The sequence below is a fragment of the Dermacentor albipictus genome, chromosome 4 (genome assembly GCF_038994185.2).
Source record: "Dermacentor albipictus isolate Rhodes 1998 colony chromosome 4, USDA_Dalb.pri_finalv2, whole genome shotgun sequence".
In the NCBI taxonomy this organism is placed as follows: domain Eukaryota; kingdom Metazoa; phylum Arthropoda; class Arachnida; order Ixodida; family Ixodidae; genus Dermacentor; species Dermacentor albipictus.
Genome location: NC_091824.1, coordinates 41,267,019 through 41,287,667, shown reverse-complemented (window position 1 = coordinate 41,287,667; position 20,649 = coordinate 41,267,019). Strand labels below are relative to the sequence as shown.

Sequence of the window (20,649 nt, the reverse complement as noted above, 5' to 3'; positions counted from 1 at the left end):
CCCTTACTTAGCTTGCGGTGGCTTGTCTAAAATCGCGGCGACGTGTAACGGAGAGTTAAAGGTTACGCTAAAACGAATCCTCTGCAAAGAACAGTTGGAAGAGCGAGGTCGTATACGTGCCGAAAGGGCTCGATGACGTTATATGGCCGCTCAAAAGGTTTGGTTATACGCAAATAAACCCATGCTCTGCGGCAGGTGCGAGATAGCCAGTGCCTGAGCGATCGGCGCCAGCCACCTTCCATTCCTTTAAGAATAGGGCAGTCTCCGACTATACAGAAAAACAAATCAGCTTTGTACGGCATAATAATGCATCTTTAACGCGCACACGTACCTTTGACGCAATGAGTTTTCGCGGCTTTATGACTTTGAGTGACAGACAGGTGAAGTGGGTGCAGCCTGAAACCTTCTGACCAATAGCAGACGGTTAATGGCGAGAAGGCGTCGAATCAAAAATTATATTTTTTTTTGTTCCTTAGAATCCTGCACAATTAGTGTGTACACGCCATGTCAGATTGGGAGCTATCGCGGTTTTCTTGACGTCGCATGATAGACAGGCGAAGTGGGTGTGGTGCAAAAAAAGTCTTTTACCAATCGCGGAGCGCTGATTGCAGAATTGGAAAAGTTTGTAATAGCTTTACGTTATAGGCGTCCCTGTTTTCTCTTGCTTTCTGAAGCATTTACATAAGTTTGTTGACGTCAGGTGTGAGAATGGAGTAGACATGCGCAAGGCGCTGTTGAATAGATATCGTGCCAAGACCTATGCACTGCGCAGCGACTAAAATAGCCTACGATTGGGGATTTTGATAATCCATATATAGTGTGCAAATCAGGGTGGGAAGTAGCGCTATCTGAGACGTGATACATGCTGTGCTATGTTTACCGCGGGAATAGGCGATCGTATCTCCCTAAACATGGACTCACGCGGGTATTAAACTTCGCCACATACAAGATTTTTATAGGTATCTTCAACATCGATCTGTTCAAGCGGCAAAGCGAAAAAAAAGCGTGGTTGTCTACATCGGCTAGCAAAACCGGTACTTATCATGTGGGTTGGCGGCACTGCTCGACGACGCATTAGTTGACCGGTAGCGTTCATGGCTGAAATCCGATATGGCTGGGCTATATAAGCTATATAAACTATAAGAATTGTATTCTGTAAGTGAGAGAGAAAAAAATGCCTGGATAAAAGAACCTTCGTAAAAGCGTGCTACGCGTGGCTTTTTTCCAGGTCTTGGGTGCAGGTTCGTGTCGTTCTGAACCAGGACAAGCCGAATGAGATCTTTTACCTCCGCAAGGGTGACGCACCCAGCCCAGCGGAAATCAAGGTAGTGGTAAATGTCTACGAGAGACACTACGCAGTCTGGACAGATGAAGGTTACCAAGCTGTGCACGCCACGCAGATAAAGGAGTCACGTTCCTTCTCCATATACGAATTTGTTTTGAGGAGCGCTCTCTTGGTAGGTGTTACCCAAACGTTCGTTTGTCAAATGTTCCCATTTTTCTAACTCAGGGGTATTAGGTATGTGCTGGTACAATATGAAACTTAGGTCCGCTAAAACAACAAAGCGCAATATATTTCCATTTGGCCCATGGGACACTCATCTGATTCATCCAAAGGCACTCATTGTAAGGCTAGGTCAGATATTGCACAAGTGACCTCAAGGGTAACTTATCGGTTGTCGAGTATATAAAAGTTAAGCCCGCGTTGCTCCCTTTTTCACTATTCGCAATGAATTTCCTTCCAATGCCTACTTAAAATGGCGCCCAAGATAATTGCGAACTCTTATCTGCTGAAGTGATTTACGCCATAGTTGTCAATATTATCAAATAATATCTCATAGAACAGGACTGCATCACTACGGTTCGGCGATAACAGGTTTCCTTTTGATGAATGGAAAATACGACTACATTTGGGTTGACGATTTTGTAGGCTTCGGACTTGTAAAGTTCGCACTTGGTTTTCTTGAGGCAACACCATATATCTCGATTAGTGCCCATGGCACTAAGCAGATGATACTCGCGCTATGCTTTGCAATCATATGTGGGGTTTTAGTGAAATAAGTAATTCACTTGTGACCCCCAAACTATTTATGCTTTTCAGATTTTTTTTATTTTCTCTTGTCGGAACGTGTTTTCTGTATCATGAACAAATTTGTACATTGCGTTTTAAATTTCACAAGCACCCTATTCTGCTATGCTTTTGTGAATGTAACGAGAAGTGTTTCTATAATTACCTCTATCGATCAAAACATTCACTCATGACTCTTACTGCATGCCTTCAGCATACCTTCATGCGTTCACCAAACCAACATGCGTACTTTTAACGCCTTAAGGCATGTTGAAAGTTTGAAGCCTTGAAAATCGCTTGAAGTGTTGCTTGTCGCTAACTTGCGAGCTCTTGTCAAGGATTTGAAGGTAAACATTTTGACAGAATGGCCTGTCTGGTTGGGTCAATTGATCATGACTTTCAGGTGGCGCCGAAAAAAAAAAGTATGTTTATTTTCCCGAGGTTTCAGTACCAATTCGGCTCCTTTTTCAGGGGGGAGTGATGATAGAGATGGCGATGACGACGGGGGAGGGGTTGGAGCAGGGTGTGCTGAAAGGGTGTGTTGAGCAGGGGTGAGGAATCCTTCATGGCTACTTAAGGGTAGTAGGTTGGGAGTGGTCCGAGATGGTTCTGTGCTTACATTGTGAAAATAACCTGACGGCCGCTTCCCTTTGGAACAGTTTTCTCATACCACGCTCTGCCTACCACCTTTAAGGTGGAATGGGTGCGGTATTCCATTATTGGAATTAAGCCAGTGCAGAATGAAAACTTGCTCTTTGAAATAAATAAGCTCACTGTGTTAAACAACTTGCCGCAGCTTCTGGAAAATGATATAGTAGCCACCCATCGTCTGCCTTCAAAGGCAGATAAAACACCTGGTATAATCTGTCGTTGTTCCAATCAGGCTATCAGGGATAAACGGTGGCAAAGCAGGAAAAAACTGTCAAGTGAAAATGACAATGTTTTTGTCGAACTTAACTAAAAGGACACGCGCCTTGTTGTTCGGAACTAAGCTCTGGGCCAAAACTAACAACTACAAGTATGTATGGCACAACGACAACAAGGTTCTCATGCGGAAAACAGACGGGGCAAACGCGGTAGTCATTTCTAATTCTAGCGGCCGCGAAAAACTGAGTAAGACCATCAGCTGAACTGAAACACTGCTATGGCAAATGTACCCAGTACGCCTTATGTATTACCGCACAATTTTACCAGTCATTTAGAGCCAACATTTCGCAAATCTTTCATATGTTTTCACCTAAACATCCGATCTATTGCTAACAAGAAAAATGACCTGCAACTTTTCATGTAACAAACGAAAGAATCATTTGACGTTATTAGGCTGAGGGAAAAATGGTGTACTGATGACGTGAATATGTTCCGGCTTCCATTATATATTTCTTTCTATCTGAATCAACCAACCGGTCGTGGGGATGGGGTGCGCATTTTAACTAGAAAACCATTAGAATGTTAAATATTGAATGAGTTTTCGATGGTAACTCAGGATTATGAGTTATTAACTGTAAAACTTCATAACACAGTGTTTTCTGTTTGTTATCGCCCTCCAAGTGGTTCTGTTATACATTTTCTTGAATACTTAGATACTTTTCTTGCGTTCATTGTTGACATGAAACTACACATAATTTTTGGTGGGGGACATCAACATTAACATGATGGAAAATGATTCACCAGAACTCAGGCTTAAAACGCTATAAAAATGCAATGCATTCTGGAATACTATAAAACTGCCTATCAGAGTGACCAAGAATACGTCATCTCTAATCGACCTATTCATTACAAATATAAATCCAGATCCAGTTAAAGCTGGCGTATTCGCGTCGGATTTGAACGACCATAAGCCAATATTTTTATGTTACAAGAGTCATCTACAGAATAAGGAATCACAGTCGATACACCTTTTTCAACCTATAACTGAACGAACTCTTTTTATGTTTCTACCAATATCCTGCAAATAGCTTGGAATACTGTATTTTAATCTAAAGATGCAAATGACGCTTATGAATCATTTTTCAGCCTCTTAAAACCAATGCACGATGCTTGGTTTCCGTTGAAGTGCGTAAAACAGAAAAATAAAATACGCAAGCCATGGATCACCCCTGAGCTATCTGTTCGAATACGCAAAAAGAATGCTTTATATGCCGAATTCACAAAAACCAAAGATCCAGAACTTTTCCGCGATTTTAAGAAAATTCGGATGCATGTAGATAAAGACATAAAGAAGGCGAGGCGCAAGCAATGTTTAAATGACTTTAGTTCTTCGAATTCATCTTCGGATGTTAAATGGAAAAACCTGCAATCTCTGCTAAATTACAATGTTCCTGCTGAACAGATACATAGTTTGAAAGCAAATGGTACTGAGGTAAAGCACAAAGCACGTGCAGATGCATTTAACAAACATTTTGTTAACATTGGAGCAGACTGCGTAGCGATCAATATTTCTTGAACACATTCTAATAATTACAGTTCTATATTTGTTTATCCAGTACACGAGGGGGAAATAACAACTACAATTCTCAGCCTAAAAAACAGTAGTGCCAGGCATATTGACGGCCTTCAAATTAAACCTATAAAATACGTTGCTGATCTTATATCTGAGTACAGAACTTATGTCTTTAACCTCTGTTTAAATGAAGGTACCTTTCCTCGTTGGATGCAGATAGCGCGTCATTGCACTTTTTAAGAAAGACGATAAGTACGATTTGGGAAATTACCGGCCATTATCAATACTTCCTGTGTTTTCAAAGGTTTTTGAAAAAGTTATATTAAGGCGGCTAACTGAATTTCAGCAAAAACATAATCTGCTAACTGAGAGTCAGTATGGTTTCCGCGTAAGAGGATGGGCACTCAACTCGCTTTGCTAGCACAAAAAGAACATCTACTACATCATATGAAGGAAGGCAAACTTGTTCTGGGCATCTTCATTGACCAATGAAAGGCATTTGATTGCATTAATCACAATCTTCTAATTCAAAAAGTTGAACGCTATGGCTTTCGTGGCAATATCGCTTCTCTTATATGGTGTTATCTAGAATACCGCCAACAAATAGTTGTCATAAATGGCTATCACTCAGATTCACTACCTATCTCCTCAGACGTCCCACAGGATAGAATTCTAGGGCCTTTTTTATTTAATATGTATGTGAATGGCATTTTTAAAATTAATGAAAATTTGAAATTTATCATCTATGCTGACGACACAAGCATATTGATAGGTGATAAGGATATTGACGACCTCGTTGACGGCACTAATTTCACGTTAGCAAAATTAGATGAATGGACACATAGGAATAACCTCCTGATAAATGAGAATAAAACAAAAGCTGTAATATTTCGAGCTAAAAATAAACATATATCAATCAGCAAACTTATCTCAATAAATGCGACACCCATTGAGATTACTTCCTGTATTGAAACATTAGGTGTCACTTTTCATGAACATATGTCAAGGGATGCTCATGTGGATAGCGTGGCAAATAAACTTGCGCAAGTAATAGGTTCAACGTACAGAATTCGCCGTATACTTTCACCGCAAACTATGATGCTAATCCATAATTCATTGTTTTCCAGCAGAATAAACTTCTGCCATCTAATATGGTCCGACACAACAGAGGGAAACTTCAAAAAAGCTTCATAGGTTGCAGAAAAAGTTCCTTAGAATTGTTGAGGGCTTGCCCTATCCCTCGCACACACAGCATCTTTTTGACAAGTACAACGTAATCCCAGTTGCCAAACTGTTCGACATCTTAGGCAAAGCATTTAAAAACGAAAAAGAAAATAATGGCTCCTTTTTACAACGTTTAGCTTACCTACAGGAAAACACTTCTGCCCGCTTGACACATAACACTATGCCCCGGAAAGTGAGAACTTGTAAAGCAACGTATGGTGTAAAGACACTATAAAACAAATTAGCTAGGTTACCTAATAGATTAAATAATGAACACGTTAAACTTGAAGATATAACATTCAAAGAACTTCGACAGCATTTTAACAAATTCTAGGCCATTACTTTCATAACTTTTCGTTTCTGCAAACCAAGTTTTTTTTTACCCCGTTATCCCTAACAGTGTACATGGTGATGGAATGATTCTGTTTTCCCTCTTTCAATTTACTATGTGTGCTTTATCTGTTTTGTTTCTCTTTACCAACATTGTGTATGTATTACTGTAATTTCTTGCGGATAAGTGAAACCGCATTTATGTTATTTCTTTTGTGACTACTCCATCGTTGACTGTGATGTTTTATTATACGCGTGAACTTGCAATTTGTATTTCCAACTTGCCCTATTTTTGTGTACGTTACATTGTACACTCGAAATGGGTAATTTCAAATGCGGGCATGTATTATGTGCCTTTTTGTCGTTATGTAACTGCCCCGCGTATGGGGGTCTACGGCTCTGTTAAGCTGTCATTCATGACAGCTTTTATTGCAGGTGTCCCGTGTCGTGTACTTTTATGGGACACAATTAAAGACGTTATTATTATTATTATTATTATTATTATTATTATTATTATTATTATTATTATTATTATTATTATTATTATTATTATTATTATTATTATTATTAAGTAGCCATGAAGGATTCAATGTCGCCTCCTCCTCAGCATGTTTCTGAAATTGATGGCGCACTTCTAATCACGAATCGTCCGCACTTTGAAAGGTTCGATAATTTCACTTTCTAAAGTATCGTTTAACTGTGAAATGATGCTTGTGCACTCAAAATTCGGCTGGCGCTGGCAACTGCTGCAATGTGTAGCTATGTTTCCGGGATGGCTGCTTTGATTACCGTTATGATTAAATTTGCGCAGGCGAGTGTTAATGCAACCTACCGGTTTGCCCTATATGATGTTGTGCAAAGGAAAGTGAAACACCGTAAAATACAACTTTATCGAATGCCACATATATTTATTGTGCTTCACACCAGACTCGTTATGGTTAGATTTCGGGTTGCTGTCGTTATTTCTATGAATAATGCCAACTAATTTGTAACATGCCACGAAAAACCATTGCAATGCCGTGTCTGCTGGCGATATTTGTTAGTTCATGAGACACATTATGAACATGCGGTATTACGACAGGCCACTCTTGGCTTTTTACTTGGGAAACTCATCCGTATTCTTCTTATTATTGATTTTTTTAGATGTTCAGCCAAGTACGCAATCAATGCACCAGGGTGCCCACTGGTTTTGAATCTATTAACTTGGTTCGTCGAAGTGCGAGCCACAGCATGGCCACACCACGTTTTGCAATTGCTGAGCACTCTTCAATATACTACGCTTTCCTTTATAGCTTAGAGTGTTCTGACTCTCAGCTTAAGAAAACCTCCAATGCTTCTCATTGTGTATAAAAAAAAACGTGTGGCTTTTATGATGCTGTATCATAATAACCAAAAACTTATCCCTCGAAATCAATGATAGCAATTGAAGGTGCATCTTCAATTACTCCAAGAATCTGTTAACATTTGCCTGGCACCCATTTTTGAACCAGAAGTTGCTGCAGAAGTCAATGCATTCCTGCAATGTTGCCCAGAAATTTACAACTTACGTTTTGTTAGACAGGTAACTTTGCGAACGAACTGGGTCACGAATGCCCAGAGCTTCTAAATTGTAAGAAAGAATGTTGTGACAGATGGTATCAAATGGTTTACCGAAGGCAACGAAAACTGAGCCACCGATATAGCCTTGTCAAGGGCGTGTTTTATTTTGTTAATGAATGCTGTTATAGCTATTTCATTCGAATAATCTTTGCGAGACCCGTGTAGCGCAGGTGAGAGAACATTAAATTTGTGAAAAAAGTTTGTTGAGTGGTTTACAAATACTTTCTCAAATACTTTACTAAATAGGCAAGCATTTAGATTGGGCGATAATGCGAAATTAATTTCTTTTGTCACCTCTTTTTTGTAGATGAGTTATTTTGCCATATTTTGATTTGTCGGAGAAAACGCTTGATTTGAACATGCAGTTAACTATGTGCGCGAGTGTATTGGCGACATGACGTGATATATTTTTGACTATAGAGGGCTGTAAATCATCAAGGCCTGTAGTTGATAAACTAGCGATTCAATTGGACACTTCCTTGGGTGACGTAGGGTAGAAGTAAACTCAATTAGGGATTTTCCACAGTACTGGTTGTCGTATACTTTCGGGTGAATGGTCATGTGTAGGAGAGAAAAAATGTATTGAAATAATTTGCGATATGAGTGGCTTCCGTTACTACCCTTATTCCTATATTAAGTTTGTTCAGTGGGCGTTTTGGTGAAGACAGATGAAGAAAGGACCTCACGATATCCCAGGTTTTACGGGTATTATTTTAGTGTTTATTGATCGCTTTCTCAAAGTTGGAGCACACAGCCTCTTTCAAGAGTCTAGTTAGTGTATTAGAACAAATTACCTACCGCGACTTTCAAGTTACATTAAAAGGTTGGCCTTTCAATTTGTACGAATCTTGTCACGTTTATTATTGCTCTGTAAGAGGGAGCCTGTTATCCGTGGGTTCCTAGGGGCCGAGAACCAGCGGGTATACTGTGCTAGGTTCTTACATTCTTAGTACATGCTTCTAACTTTGTCGTTAAATTGTTCGAGAGCTAGGATTGGGTTTATCCTAGGAAATATCGAGTTACAATTCATTTCTGTAATATTATTGAAGAACTTACTGGTGCGAAAGCTAGCTCTTTTTATGTTGCGTTGGTATGGTGGGTAGATAGTTTTAATATAACGAACACGGTATAGTGGTCCGTTGTGGGAATAGCGACTACGGGAGCACATTGCACTAGGTGTAAGTTTGATAATGCATGGTCTAATAATGAGTGAGATCCGGACGGACGGTATCTTGTGGATGCGGTTAATAATGGGTCTAGGCCCTATGCTGAATATCAGTTGATCTAATTGTAGCAGTGACTGTGTGTGGGGTTAGTATTATCTATGTTTGTGTCACCGAGTATAACAACATTTGTGTTTCGTTTCCACTGATGGCCACAATAGTATCGTGTTGAAAACAAAAATCAGTGCAACGAGATGATGGGGAACGGCGTACTTATCCAATCATTGTCTTTCTACTCTTAGCTGAAAGAAAAGACATCGATTTCTAGAAATACAGATTCAGCGTTGTGGCGAAAAGACCAGATCATGGCGGCGACGATATGGCTGGTTATCTTGGATAAGAATTGCTGAACCGCCATACCGAACATGCTTACGGACATACCCATTTCGTATCCGCGAATACCAAATAGCTTGCTATCAGTGTTCGTCAGCCATATTACTGAGAGGCAGATGCTAGTGAAAGCGTCAATCAGGTTAGACAAGAAATATATCTTGTTATCATGGTTTTTTGAGAGGCCACGTACGTTAAAGTGTATTAGGGTTTCATGGGGGAACCTGGTGTTATTTAGTGAGCGTTTTAGTTCTGAAGAATTATACATTGTCTAGAATATTTGCTTGATTACATATGAAAACAAACGATTGGACAGCTACGAGGCGATTAGCGAAAGGTCACGTGTGCTAGAAACGACGTACACGGGGCTCCCTTCTGTCTTTCGTGCTTTGATGCGGCACTTGTTCATCCGTAGGAATTTCCAGTCGGGCTGTTTTTTTAGGTCGAAGGTTTGAGCAAAGAGACGTTTGTTGTCTGGTGTTTTGTGGTCGTTAATGAAGACCGTGGTCTCTGCAAGAAGAAATCGGGCACTGCTTCTACGGACGATGTAGAAAGGCGCTGCGGAACGCGTTCATTCCAAGTCATTCCATCGGGCGCTGTTACTCGCTCATCCTGCGCTGCACTCATCCCATCTGCTCGTTCCATATGTCACTACAACATTTCTAAGTTTTCATTAAACTAGACACACGTGCAAATTATTAAGGCTCATATCATTATCATGAGTACACTAGGCCATGTAAAACAGGCTTCAAAAACTATAATGATGCTGTATTATAAAATGTAAACACAAAAGATTCCTATTATATATTTCAGCTTTGTTCGATGAAAAATTTCTGTACTTAGAGTGCATTGGTGACCGGGAAAATTAACGCAGCAAAAAGACAACGCACATACGAAGGGAAGACAAAAACAAGCGGTTCTTGGTCTTCCACAGCGCGTAAAGCGTAGTCGCAAGGGCGTGAGAAAAGTGGTGCGTGTCAAGTGTAGAGAGCTCCTGCAGGGCAAAAAGAAATAAAAATATAAATATAGGTAAGTGCACAAATCTTGTTTCGACCGAGCTTAAACGCTATAAAAATACTGCGCGCAATATTTTGCTCTTTTTCAGTGTGTGCCGTCAACTTAGGAATGCTGAAGCCATATTATGCCGCACACATCCACTCGCCGGTGTGCAGTTTCCACAGATACTCTATTCACATGAGCATATTTTCTCTGCAATAAAGCTATTTAAGGTACCAATTGACTTCTGAGTTCTCATCATTTAATCCCTACACGTCTCCCCGCAATAAAGTGGTTAGGACAAGAATAGAAACTTGAACTATTGCTGCATGCGTTTCTTGGCACAAGCAGAAGTTCGATCGGAAATGGTCAAGTATTGGCAGACAAACGACTGCTTGTATATTATGGTTGTTTTATCCTACTTTCCCGCTTTCATGCGGTTGCCTAATATAAAGCTTGGAAAACAAGTAGTTTCAAAATATGTTGTTGTAACGACTAATGAATGCATAAGATTCCTTCATTTCATAGAAAGGCGTGAAAGAAGGTGGTTATGACAATGAAATTTTCAACTTCTAACTTTCATAAAATAAATTTTCAGTGATATGCCGAAAGCCGGTAAACGTGCCTAACATTTGGGTTTCATAATGCTTGATTTTACTGACGTCACAATGTCCTATACAATATGCGAGAACCAGATAAAAATTTCCCCAATGTCAAGGGAAGAAAGAGCATTTAGTAAACACAAACACTGTGCTTACATATGGCTTGGCAATTGTATGGCTCAGAAAACCACAGACACGTTCACTGAACCAAAACGTTCGCTACAGCTAGCTAAATGGAAAGAAACTATTGTTATTTCACTTTTGAAGCACGCCAATGATACTTCATTGCTGATCAGCTACCATCCTACAGCGCTTACGAGCTGCCTTTGTAAGTTTCTTGAGAAAATGATCAATCACCATTTTGTACATTTCCAAGAGTCCAGCAAAATGCTTGACCCATTTCAATTTGGCTTTGGGGAAGGATGATACAGAACCGACCATCTCGTACGCATTGAAGAAAACATCCATGGTGCATTTATGCACAAGCAGTACTTCTTGTCTATATTCCTCGATATGTCAAAGGCGTACCAAACGACATGGCGGTACAGTACATGCCGAGACCTGTCGCAGATGGGCATTCAAGGAAATATGCTTAAAACTATAGAAATCTATCTGTCCAACCTCAATTTCGGAGTGAGAATCGGCCATGTGTTATCCCTTTCATTTTCAGAAGAACCTGGCATACCTCAAGGAGGTGTGCTCCGCTACAAGGTCTTCATTGATCACATGTAATAATTATGTTTGGATAAAGTGTACACGCTGAGCTTAATGTTTTAGAAAAGCTCAAGAAAAGGCTCCAGGATATGTGACCTTTTATTTGGCTCTCTTCATAGTGAAGTCTAGACGCATCACCTCAGCCACACTTGGTAAAATCTGTGAGCTCATACTGCCCATGCCTTTACTGAACAAGTTGCCTTGGTGCTCCCAGTCGTGACAGGTAACACTTAAGCACTCTCTCATGCACATGTTTGTTCCAAAGCTACAGTTGCTAACTAAAGTAGCTCCCACATGCGGTTCTGTATCTCTAGACCTAACTGCAAAAGCGCATGCAGTACTACGAGTCTGGAATGGCGTCCACATGACATGTGCACAAATTCAAATTTCGTATAGACAACAGCTAACTGGTAACCTGTTAGAGTAACAAAATGGATGCCAGGAAAATTCACCCAAAGCCTTAGGCAGGAAAATGAAGTGTTGTGATGAGATAAGTAAATAACAATCGCATTTGATCGACTGACTCAAAGCTGGCAGACTTATTGCATTTGACATGATTGAAACAAGCTGCAGCATGGTACGGTAACTGTGGCAGCCTTTACAATGTTGCGTTCTCTGAATTACACTTATGTGCATTCATATGCTGCAGCGACCAACTGTTTTTATTCAAGAAAGCCAAGTTTGTGGTTTAGCACTCATCATACGCTGGCAAACTCACTGATGAGTGAACTCCCTCAGATCATCCCATGAGTCTGAGTAAGTAAAACTCTTGCTTGGGCTAGTTGGTTCATGCTTGAAGTAGTAAAGGCAAGGTGCAGAAGACCAGGACTCAAGAAGAAGAACACAAACGACAGGACCGGCGCCACTCACGCTTGTGCAGACGTTTGCGCACTCACGAGATGCAAACGTTTGTGCAGGCAGGAAACGAATGATTTAGTTCACGTAGCACAACACGAGAGCGCGCTGCATGCAGTCCCTTGCTTTCATAAAACTCTATTTCTGCCACAGGATTCACACCAATGCTTGTGTAGAGCGCTGTGAAGCTCGACGCAGCTGTAACAACGTCTCACGGTACACTCGATTTTTAACGGGTTTGTGTTAAAGGGCCCCTCACAGGTTTCATAACAAATTTTGGTTATACGATGAAAGTTGTTATGTGCCCTCTAAGAAATGTTCTACCGCAAGAATTTTTCAAATTGGTTCATTAACAGCAGGGAGAGAATGATTGAAGTGCCGCAAACCCATGATTTCAGGAGGCGAGCGTCGCCACCTATATAAACACTCTCTCGACTTTCGCCGTTTCGCCTGTGTAAGCAAAGTTCCTTCACTGCGTTCTCCCGTACCGGAGCCGAAGGATCGCGCGGCGTGTATACCCTGCCGTCTTCTTCTTTCTTTCACCGTCACCGGCACACTTCCAGTGACGGTGTCGCGCGAGCTGTTGCGCTTGTCTCGTTTCCTGTAGCGGACGATAATGCGCGCTCTACACGAGAACACGTGATTAGCGGTATAAGTCAGTGCCCCAGCACTGAGGCAAACGCGAGAGGATGAAAGAGCATGATCGCAATGCTGGAACACAGTAGGAAATGACATATAGTTTCGTTCTCTGCGCGCGTGCAAACATAGGAAAAAGGAGACGAAACGGAAGTTCATCTCTCTTGCTACAGTGCGAAGTGAAACAAAAGCACGCAGACATTCGGGTTGTATGTTTCATTATTTCTCCAAACATTAATTAGTCCACTGAAGCAACAGAGTCAACAAATAACCGATGCTGCCTTGAATCTAAGTCTCCTGTCACTCTGAGTAACATCACAGCACTGCCATGTACGTGGGCGCACTTGTGCGATTGACGTCAACTGTCTGGCTGGGAACGCACGGCCGCCGTGAGAAGGCAATATGGTTTTAAATTTAAGCTTTTGTCGCAGCACATAGGGATGTTATACTTAGCAGACACGATCGTTAGCGCGCATTGTACGCACTGCACTTGTTGACTGCAAATGCGCATACCTGATGGAGGGGCCCTTTAAGACGAAAGTTTCAGATCTCTATACTTCAAGGTCGCTTTGCGAGGTTTCTCTGTGTTTCAAGGTCTCTCGTGCTACTGCTCGCACGTTTGTCGCCTTCTTCCACATCGCTGCCAGACTGATGCCGCTAATCATGCCAAACAAAAGGCACGGTTAATCGGAGTGCCCGCAACACTGTTCAAACGTTCGTTGTTGTGTTCCACATTAATACCACTTAACATGCAAAATAAAGGTACTATTAATGTAGAGTTAATTAAGGCACTCGAACCCACGGCCTTTGGTGTTAATTAGGCCAAAGCCGTTTAATGCACAGCAAATTAAGGTAGCTTTAATCAACACTTTAACTGCGTTGCGGGTGACCGGTGGGTTCATCTCTCTAAATTGCTACAGTGCGAAGTAAAACAAAAACACCCAGACATGCGATTTGTATTTTTCATTATTTATCTCAACTTTAATTGGTCCACTGAAGCAACAGATTCAACAAATAACTGATGCTGCCTTGAATCTCCGTCACGTGTCACTCTGAGTCACATCACAGCACAGCCTGTGCTCCTCCTATGCAGCAGCAAAGTTACGGGCATTCATCTGCTTGCTGCTGCGATAACTTTATGACACTTGAACTCAGAGGCATGATTTTTGTTGCATGAGGTTATAGATAGCCAGTAGAATACTTGTCTGATGTTAAATGCTATGACCCACTGGCAACCCAAGATGCACTCAATGAAAACATTTTATGCTGTGTGCGGCGTGACCCACCAGTGACCCACACGCAAGAATTCTCGTTCTTGTGTTGCCATCTGAGGTTTGAAATTACAACTAATATATCTTTTTATTTCATTGGACATGGGGTGGCACGTTTGTTTCGGAGAGTGAAGTGGCGGCACATTTCTCAGTTGGGTTGCTTGCAAACTTTTCGCCGCAGTTTTTTAAATACGTGCCGTTGGAATAAGTACCTGCATTTTTCTTGCTACGCCCAAACTTTTCAGTGTGTCTAATAGATCCTCATGCCCCTTACGGATGCAAAAAAAGCACAATGCAGAGGAAACAAATAAACTTAGTTTTGGGCCAGAAGAATGCACCAGCAACTTCGCGACCACCAGCTGATGAGTCAAGTGCTTCAGTGTCAGATATTCAGCAGTGGACAGACAGTGAAATCAAGGACAAAGATAGTGTTTACGAACCATCACAGACCTCAGCAAGCATGTCAAATGGAGAGTCGAACCTGACTTATGATTCTGAGGCGAATGTTTCAAGATACGACGCTCTCATTTCTCTCAGCCCATCTCTAGAGAAATAGACACCGGCAACAACCACTTCGCCTAGTGTGACACCACACTCTAGGCCGGCCAATATCATTCAGTTGCCATCTAGCCATTATGCCCCATCTTTATGTTCACTGTTTATTACGGTTGACATTTCGCAAATGATGGTCAATGAAACAAACAGGTTCACACAACAAGTGTTGAAGTCAACTACTCCCAAATCTAAATCACGGTTGAAAAATTGGACGGAAACCAATGCCGAAGAAATGAAAGCGTTTGTTCGAATACTTATTTGTATTGGTCTCCTCCGTCTTCCTATTCCCAAATCTAAATCACAGTTGAAAAATTGTATGTAAACCAATCTCCAACAAACGAAAGCATTTGTTGGAATACCAATTTGTATTGATCTCGTCCATCTTCCTATCTGAGTCACTACTGGGCAAAAAGTAACCTATGGTGCTGAACTCATTCGTCAAAATATGAGCTGTGACCGCCTTTTCCCTATTTTTGAGGTTCCGGCATTTTGCGGACAATTAACAGGTTGCAGAGCTGCAGGATCATGTCTTTAAGATCCATCCTCTGATAGATAAATTGAACCAAAATTTTTGCCACTGTGCTTGAGCCGGGAAAGGAGGTTGTGATAGGTGAAACGATAGTGCCATGGCAGGGAGACTTTCGTTCTTACAGAGTCAGGCTGTTCAAGGCATGTACTAAAGACGGTTACAGGCTAAAGGTTGATGTATATGCCGGAAAGTGTGACTGAACAGTTGGCATCGGACACGCCGAAGATGTATGCTTGAAACTCCTGCAAAATTACAAGGAAGTCGTGTGCCCGCTGTACGTAGACAACTTCGACATGAGCTTGCCGCTCACTCTCCGCCTTCTAAAAGAAGACACTTTCCTTTGTTGCACAGTTCGCTCAGTGAGGAAAGGGCTGCCAAAAGATGTCACTGATGTAAAGGTTGCAAATGGCAGTGTTACCGGACTCCAGTCTAAAAATGGAGTGAAGGCAGTGAAGTGGATGGGCAAGAGGCCTGTTCTGATACTCACATCTGTCGCCAAATATAAAGCAACATTGGTGGACAGTGGGAAGAAAACAAGGGACGGCGCACCAATCATGAAACATCAGGCCATTCTCGATTACAATGCAGCAAAAAAGGGCGTCGACTATAGTGACCAAATAACGTTATACCACAACTGCCTTAGAGAAGGACTCAAGTGGTACAGAAACGTAGCTGTTGAGTTGCTTGTTGGAAGTGCCATCATAAAAGCGTGGAACATTCGTGGCATGTTTGAAGGAAACTCTACGCAAATTATAAAATTTCAAGATGAACTGGCTCATTTACTGTTCGGCCCTCGTCAAGAAAACTTCGAAGAAACTCGTAAGAGGAGTTCCACATGCTAAGAAAAATTGGCACATCGGCACACGACACTCAGTGACACTGCACTGGCTGCTATGCGGCCAACAGTACCAGCACTAGCCCAAACACTACGGTGAGAGTGAAAAAAGTGCATGACCACTTTCTGTGGATAACGCCCCGGCAAGCCATTCATCTGTTTGTTGTGATTTAATTCTGAGCACAAGTAACCTGAGAAGCAAGCTAGCTTTAACTGTAAAATGAGTAGGATAAAAACTTCAAAACATGGGTAATGTTCCTACTAAATTTTAGCCTTTCTCTAACTAATAAATATTTCTAACGCAGGAACTGACTTCTTGACTTTTCTAGTGGCGAACACTTTGCAGTTCTACATAGGTTTCTAGCATCTTGAATCCATTGAGGGGCTACAGAATGTATTAAAGAAAGATAAAAATGCATAATGTTGTGCTGAATGTGATCAAGACACATGTACAAGAAACTATAGTTATTAGTTCGATGAGGACAGTAATGTGCTTTAGCAAGTTAGAAATGTGTTACCAACTTGCCCACACTCACAATCTTAACAGATTGAACAATGTTTCCACTACGTGGAGAACCTTGATCGACAGTGCTTTTATCATCCTGAAGAAGGTTGGTGTTCCTATTATAACGCGTGTATTTAAAAAGCTCAAGCTCTCAGGATTTCATGTTGTTTTACTTGACATAAGCTTACGCGGCTTATAGATTGCGTGCTCATATCTCGACGTGAACACCCACTTCCTTTTCAATGATTTTTATTTCTGTAAAAGCACAGTAAATTTCATCAGACGAGAAGTGCAAATGCGTTTTTTATTCTTTCATACTTGGTGCTTGCTAGCCTGCTGCGATTGTGAAGTAAAGCTTCAAGAGGACAGCTGCCTGAATACTTTGCTTTTCTGCATGCAGTATTACACTTGAATGCAAGCCTTTTTGAGCTTTGAAAGTTTTTCAATGGTTTTGTTCCGTTGGGTTAACAGAAAATGTTGAAACCTTACTGTACATAAAATTTATTCTATAGCCTGTTTATTTTTAGAATAGTGATTGTTCTACAAGTGATCAACATCAGCTAACCAAAGGAGGCCTCTGGCTGCAGCCAGTGTTTCAACAAGAGGACTATGACAAAGATGAGTCTGTCACAACACTGGCTCCCGCACAAAACATTCCTCATTCGACTTCACTATTTACATCTTCCTGTGAATCTGTTTGTTTCTCCAACTCCAATACACAAAGATGAGTAGAATGCATAAGCTTAATTGTAGAGCTGCTCAATGAACTGCTGTATAAGTTACCCACCTAACAAAACACACAAGACATTTTTTTAGTAAACCAAAGAAAAATAACAAAATATCATGATACTAATAAAACAACCTACTTGCACAAAGGAAAGCAGTTTATGCGCTAAATGTCCACTCGGGCTAATAGATGAGTTGTTTTACAGATTTCACAGGTCATGAACAAATGCTTAAGGAAGACAAACAAGGCAACTACACAAGAACATTGCGTCTTCTTACAAACCATAACGATTACATTGGCCAAGTCATTTCTCTCAGTGAGCATGTAAATCAGACAATCACATAGGCAGCCACAGCAAGTATTCGAGGTATTTATGCATAAATCAAGTTGTCAAACACACAATCTTCCTTCATGTTCTGCATGCGAGATTTGCACTTTGGCAAATAATAATTCTATTGGACATGATGAACCATGAAGCCATATCATAGCAATGAGAAAATACAGATAAAATGACAGGAGCACAGCATAGAATCTTCACTTTTGCACCGAAGCTTAAAATTATTTTCTTAAAAAATTAATTTATGAGGTTTTACATGCCAAAACCACGATCTGGTTATGAGGCACGCCATAGTGGGGGACGCCAGAAATTTAGACCACCTGTGGTTCTTTAATGTGCACCTAAGTCTAAAGTACACGTGTGTTTTCGCATTTGACTGCCATCGAAATGCGGCGGCCGTGGCCGGGATTCGATCCCACGACCTCGTTCTCAGCAGCTCAACACCATAGCCACTAAGCAACCACGGCGGGTAAAATTATTTTTGTCTCCCAAAATATAATTACCCTATGCGTAGAAGGATCCTCTTTGGGGGTCGAAAATCTAACGAAGGCACGGAGAGAGAGAGACAGAATGACCAGGTACTGTAACATTTCCAAATTTTATTAAAACTTCAGGCGTATTTATTCACCCTAACCCCTCGACAGGGCCCAAGCGGTAGACCAGAGGCAGTTACAAATCAAGACCTTCCGCAATCCCATTCATCTCAGGAGGATATATCCAGACATCTATTCAGACGATAACTGCAAGCTATGCGGCAGGGTTCACGCATTTTAGACACATTCTCTGGGAATGTGAGGTTATAGGCAGAGAAAATGCAGTGCCTCCAGACAAAGCTGCAGCGCGGTGGGCGGCCGCGCTGCGAAACTCAAACTTCCAAGATCAACTATGGGCCATCCAGCAAGCCCGTGAAGCGGCAAGGAGACAGCATCTCCGGACCTACTCGAGAGCGGCCTAGGCCCAGGCCACAAACTTGCCGGATTTTCAATAAAGTTGTTACCACCACCATGTTTTGCATGTAAACTAACAATTCGTTGGAACATACAAGTGTGTTAAGGGAGTAGAGTTTACTTCAAGCTAAGATTTTGCAGGAAAATTATAAAGAAACCATAGGCGACTAGCAATTTAATGCATGGTATCATTGTATAAATAGAATGGGCGAATTTACGTCATAACAGCAAATATTCAGGTGTTTGTAAACTAATCAGGTGGACCAAGCAGGTAACAGAAACAGCACAGCACTGCTTCCAGCACTCCTTATTTTTCAGAGTTAGTCCAAACGCGCAGTGCCGCGCATACATAGATCACAAAGACACCCAATGTACATTGACCAATAGTCTGGGAGATTAACAGTGCCTACACGACCATGCTACACGACACGGATGCATTGGAAAGTAGGCAATTAAGAAAGCCCGTTTCAAGAGGTGTAACCCTACAGGCTATTGAGTATTGTACATAGTAAGATTGCAGTAGCTTCATTCACGGCCAGTGTCAAGGCATTTTTGGAGTAAACACACAAGTTCATCCACATTGCTGCTCCTGCCAGGTATGCATGCCTGTGACAGGCACATGGTGATTACGGGAGCCGGGAACTGCTTTGTTGAAGGCAAAATCGACAAGCATGCAAAACACTGTCTCAAGCAACTTCACATTTTTCTTTGTTGAAACAATCATAACTTTATTGTTCTCTGAAGAATGACCAACCCTTGCTTTGTGCCAACCGCTGGTTGTGCATAAAAAGTGCACCACTGATGAGATACTCAGTGGATAAGAGATGTGCATTCTGACTTTGCTGCTATTTGAGGCGCAAACACAGATGTGATGAAAAAAAATTCAGTTGTAGAACCCCTCTTCCCTGAATCTAATGTTTACGACTGCTATGTCTAGGACCACGCTCATTGTGTCAAATGGGCACAAGGAGTGCACCGCTTTTGCTGTGAAAAGTAGGAGAAAGAGGTTGCCCAGTGCCTGTAGCAGGCGGAACATTGTGGCCCCACCCATGGTGCCTCTCTACCTCATTCGAGATTCTGTTAAGCATAACTACTGAGGGGAAATGAGCGTTAAAATTTTACACAGACAAAAATGCTACAAGCTCATGCTTACAACTTAGATCAGGCCTTCGTGTCATCGAAGAGCTTCTAATTTCTGGTAGTTCCCCGAATCATCGACCACTGTGCAGACGGAAAGCATTCCAAAAAATATTGCAACTTGCTTGTTTAGAAAACTCATAAAAACACTCTTCCCCACCTTTATTCTTTCTTCTTTTACTTTCCATTGACTCTGACTTTCATTATGTTAATAACCTTCAGAAGAGCTTGCTCTCAGGCTAGTTTGTACACACTGCTAAGAATGAAAAAATGGAGAGAAAACGGCACAAGAAAGAAAGGGCTACAGAATGTTGATTTGTGCGCGGCAATTTATATCAAGGACGGGGTGCTGGACCAGGGAAGCTAAGAAGCCACCACAACAAACAGGTGGGAGGGGAGCTAGGTGAATGGCTTCGATGTCCACACAGAAACATAACTATAGGTATGTTAGAGAATGCTGTGTCGTTCAACAACCCCGTGAATGTTGAAAAATGCGACAGTGATTAGCTGAAAAGAGTTTCAGAGAGCTCCATGGAGTGGGGAGGTGATACGGTAAGGGGGCTAGGGTGGTGATGCGCATTAAGGGCGTCAAGAACGAAGTTAAGTGAAAAATTATGGAACATAGGGGGATTGTCTCATCACTGCTCGATCGCTCAACACCAGATGGCCGTGGCCAGTTGCCTTAGCCGAGATTCATCTACCCTGTCATAGCATGTGCTGTGCTTGCTGCTCTGCAGTCTTTAGAATAGCCAGGTGTCAGGGCAGCATGACCATAATGCCTGCAATTAA

The 20,649-nt window shown here is 41.6% G+C and overlaps 1 protein-coding gene across 1 annotated transcript in view; it reads left to right on the top strand.

The window, feature by feature from the left end:
• Positions 1–10,454, top strand: part of LOC139059631 (uncharacterized) — a 43,446-nt gene extending 32,992 nt beyond the window's left edge. Inside the window, exons 6-7 of the mRNA XM_070538053.1 lie at positions 1,229–1,457; positions 10,320–10,454. Coding sequence (XP_070394154.1) covers positions 1,229–1,457; positions 10,320–10,337 — 247 coding nt within the window. The 3' untranslated portion in view covers positions 10,338–10,454. The remainder of the gene's footprint in view (positions 1–1,228; positions 1,458–10,319) is intronic.
• The last annotated feature ends 10,195 nt before the right edge of the window (positions 10,455–20,649 follow it).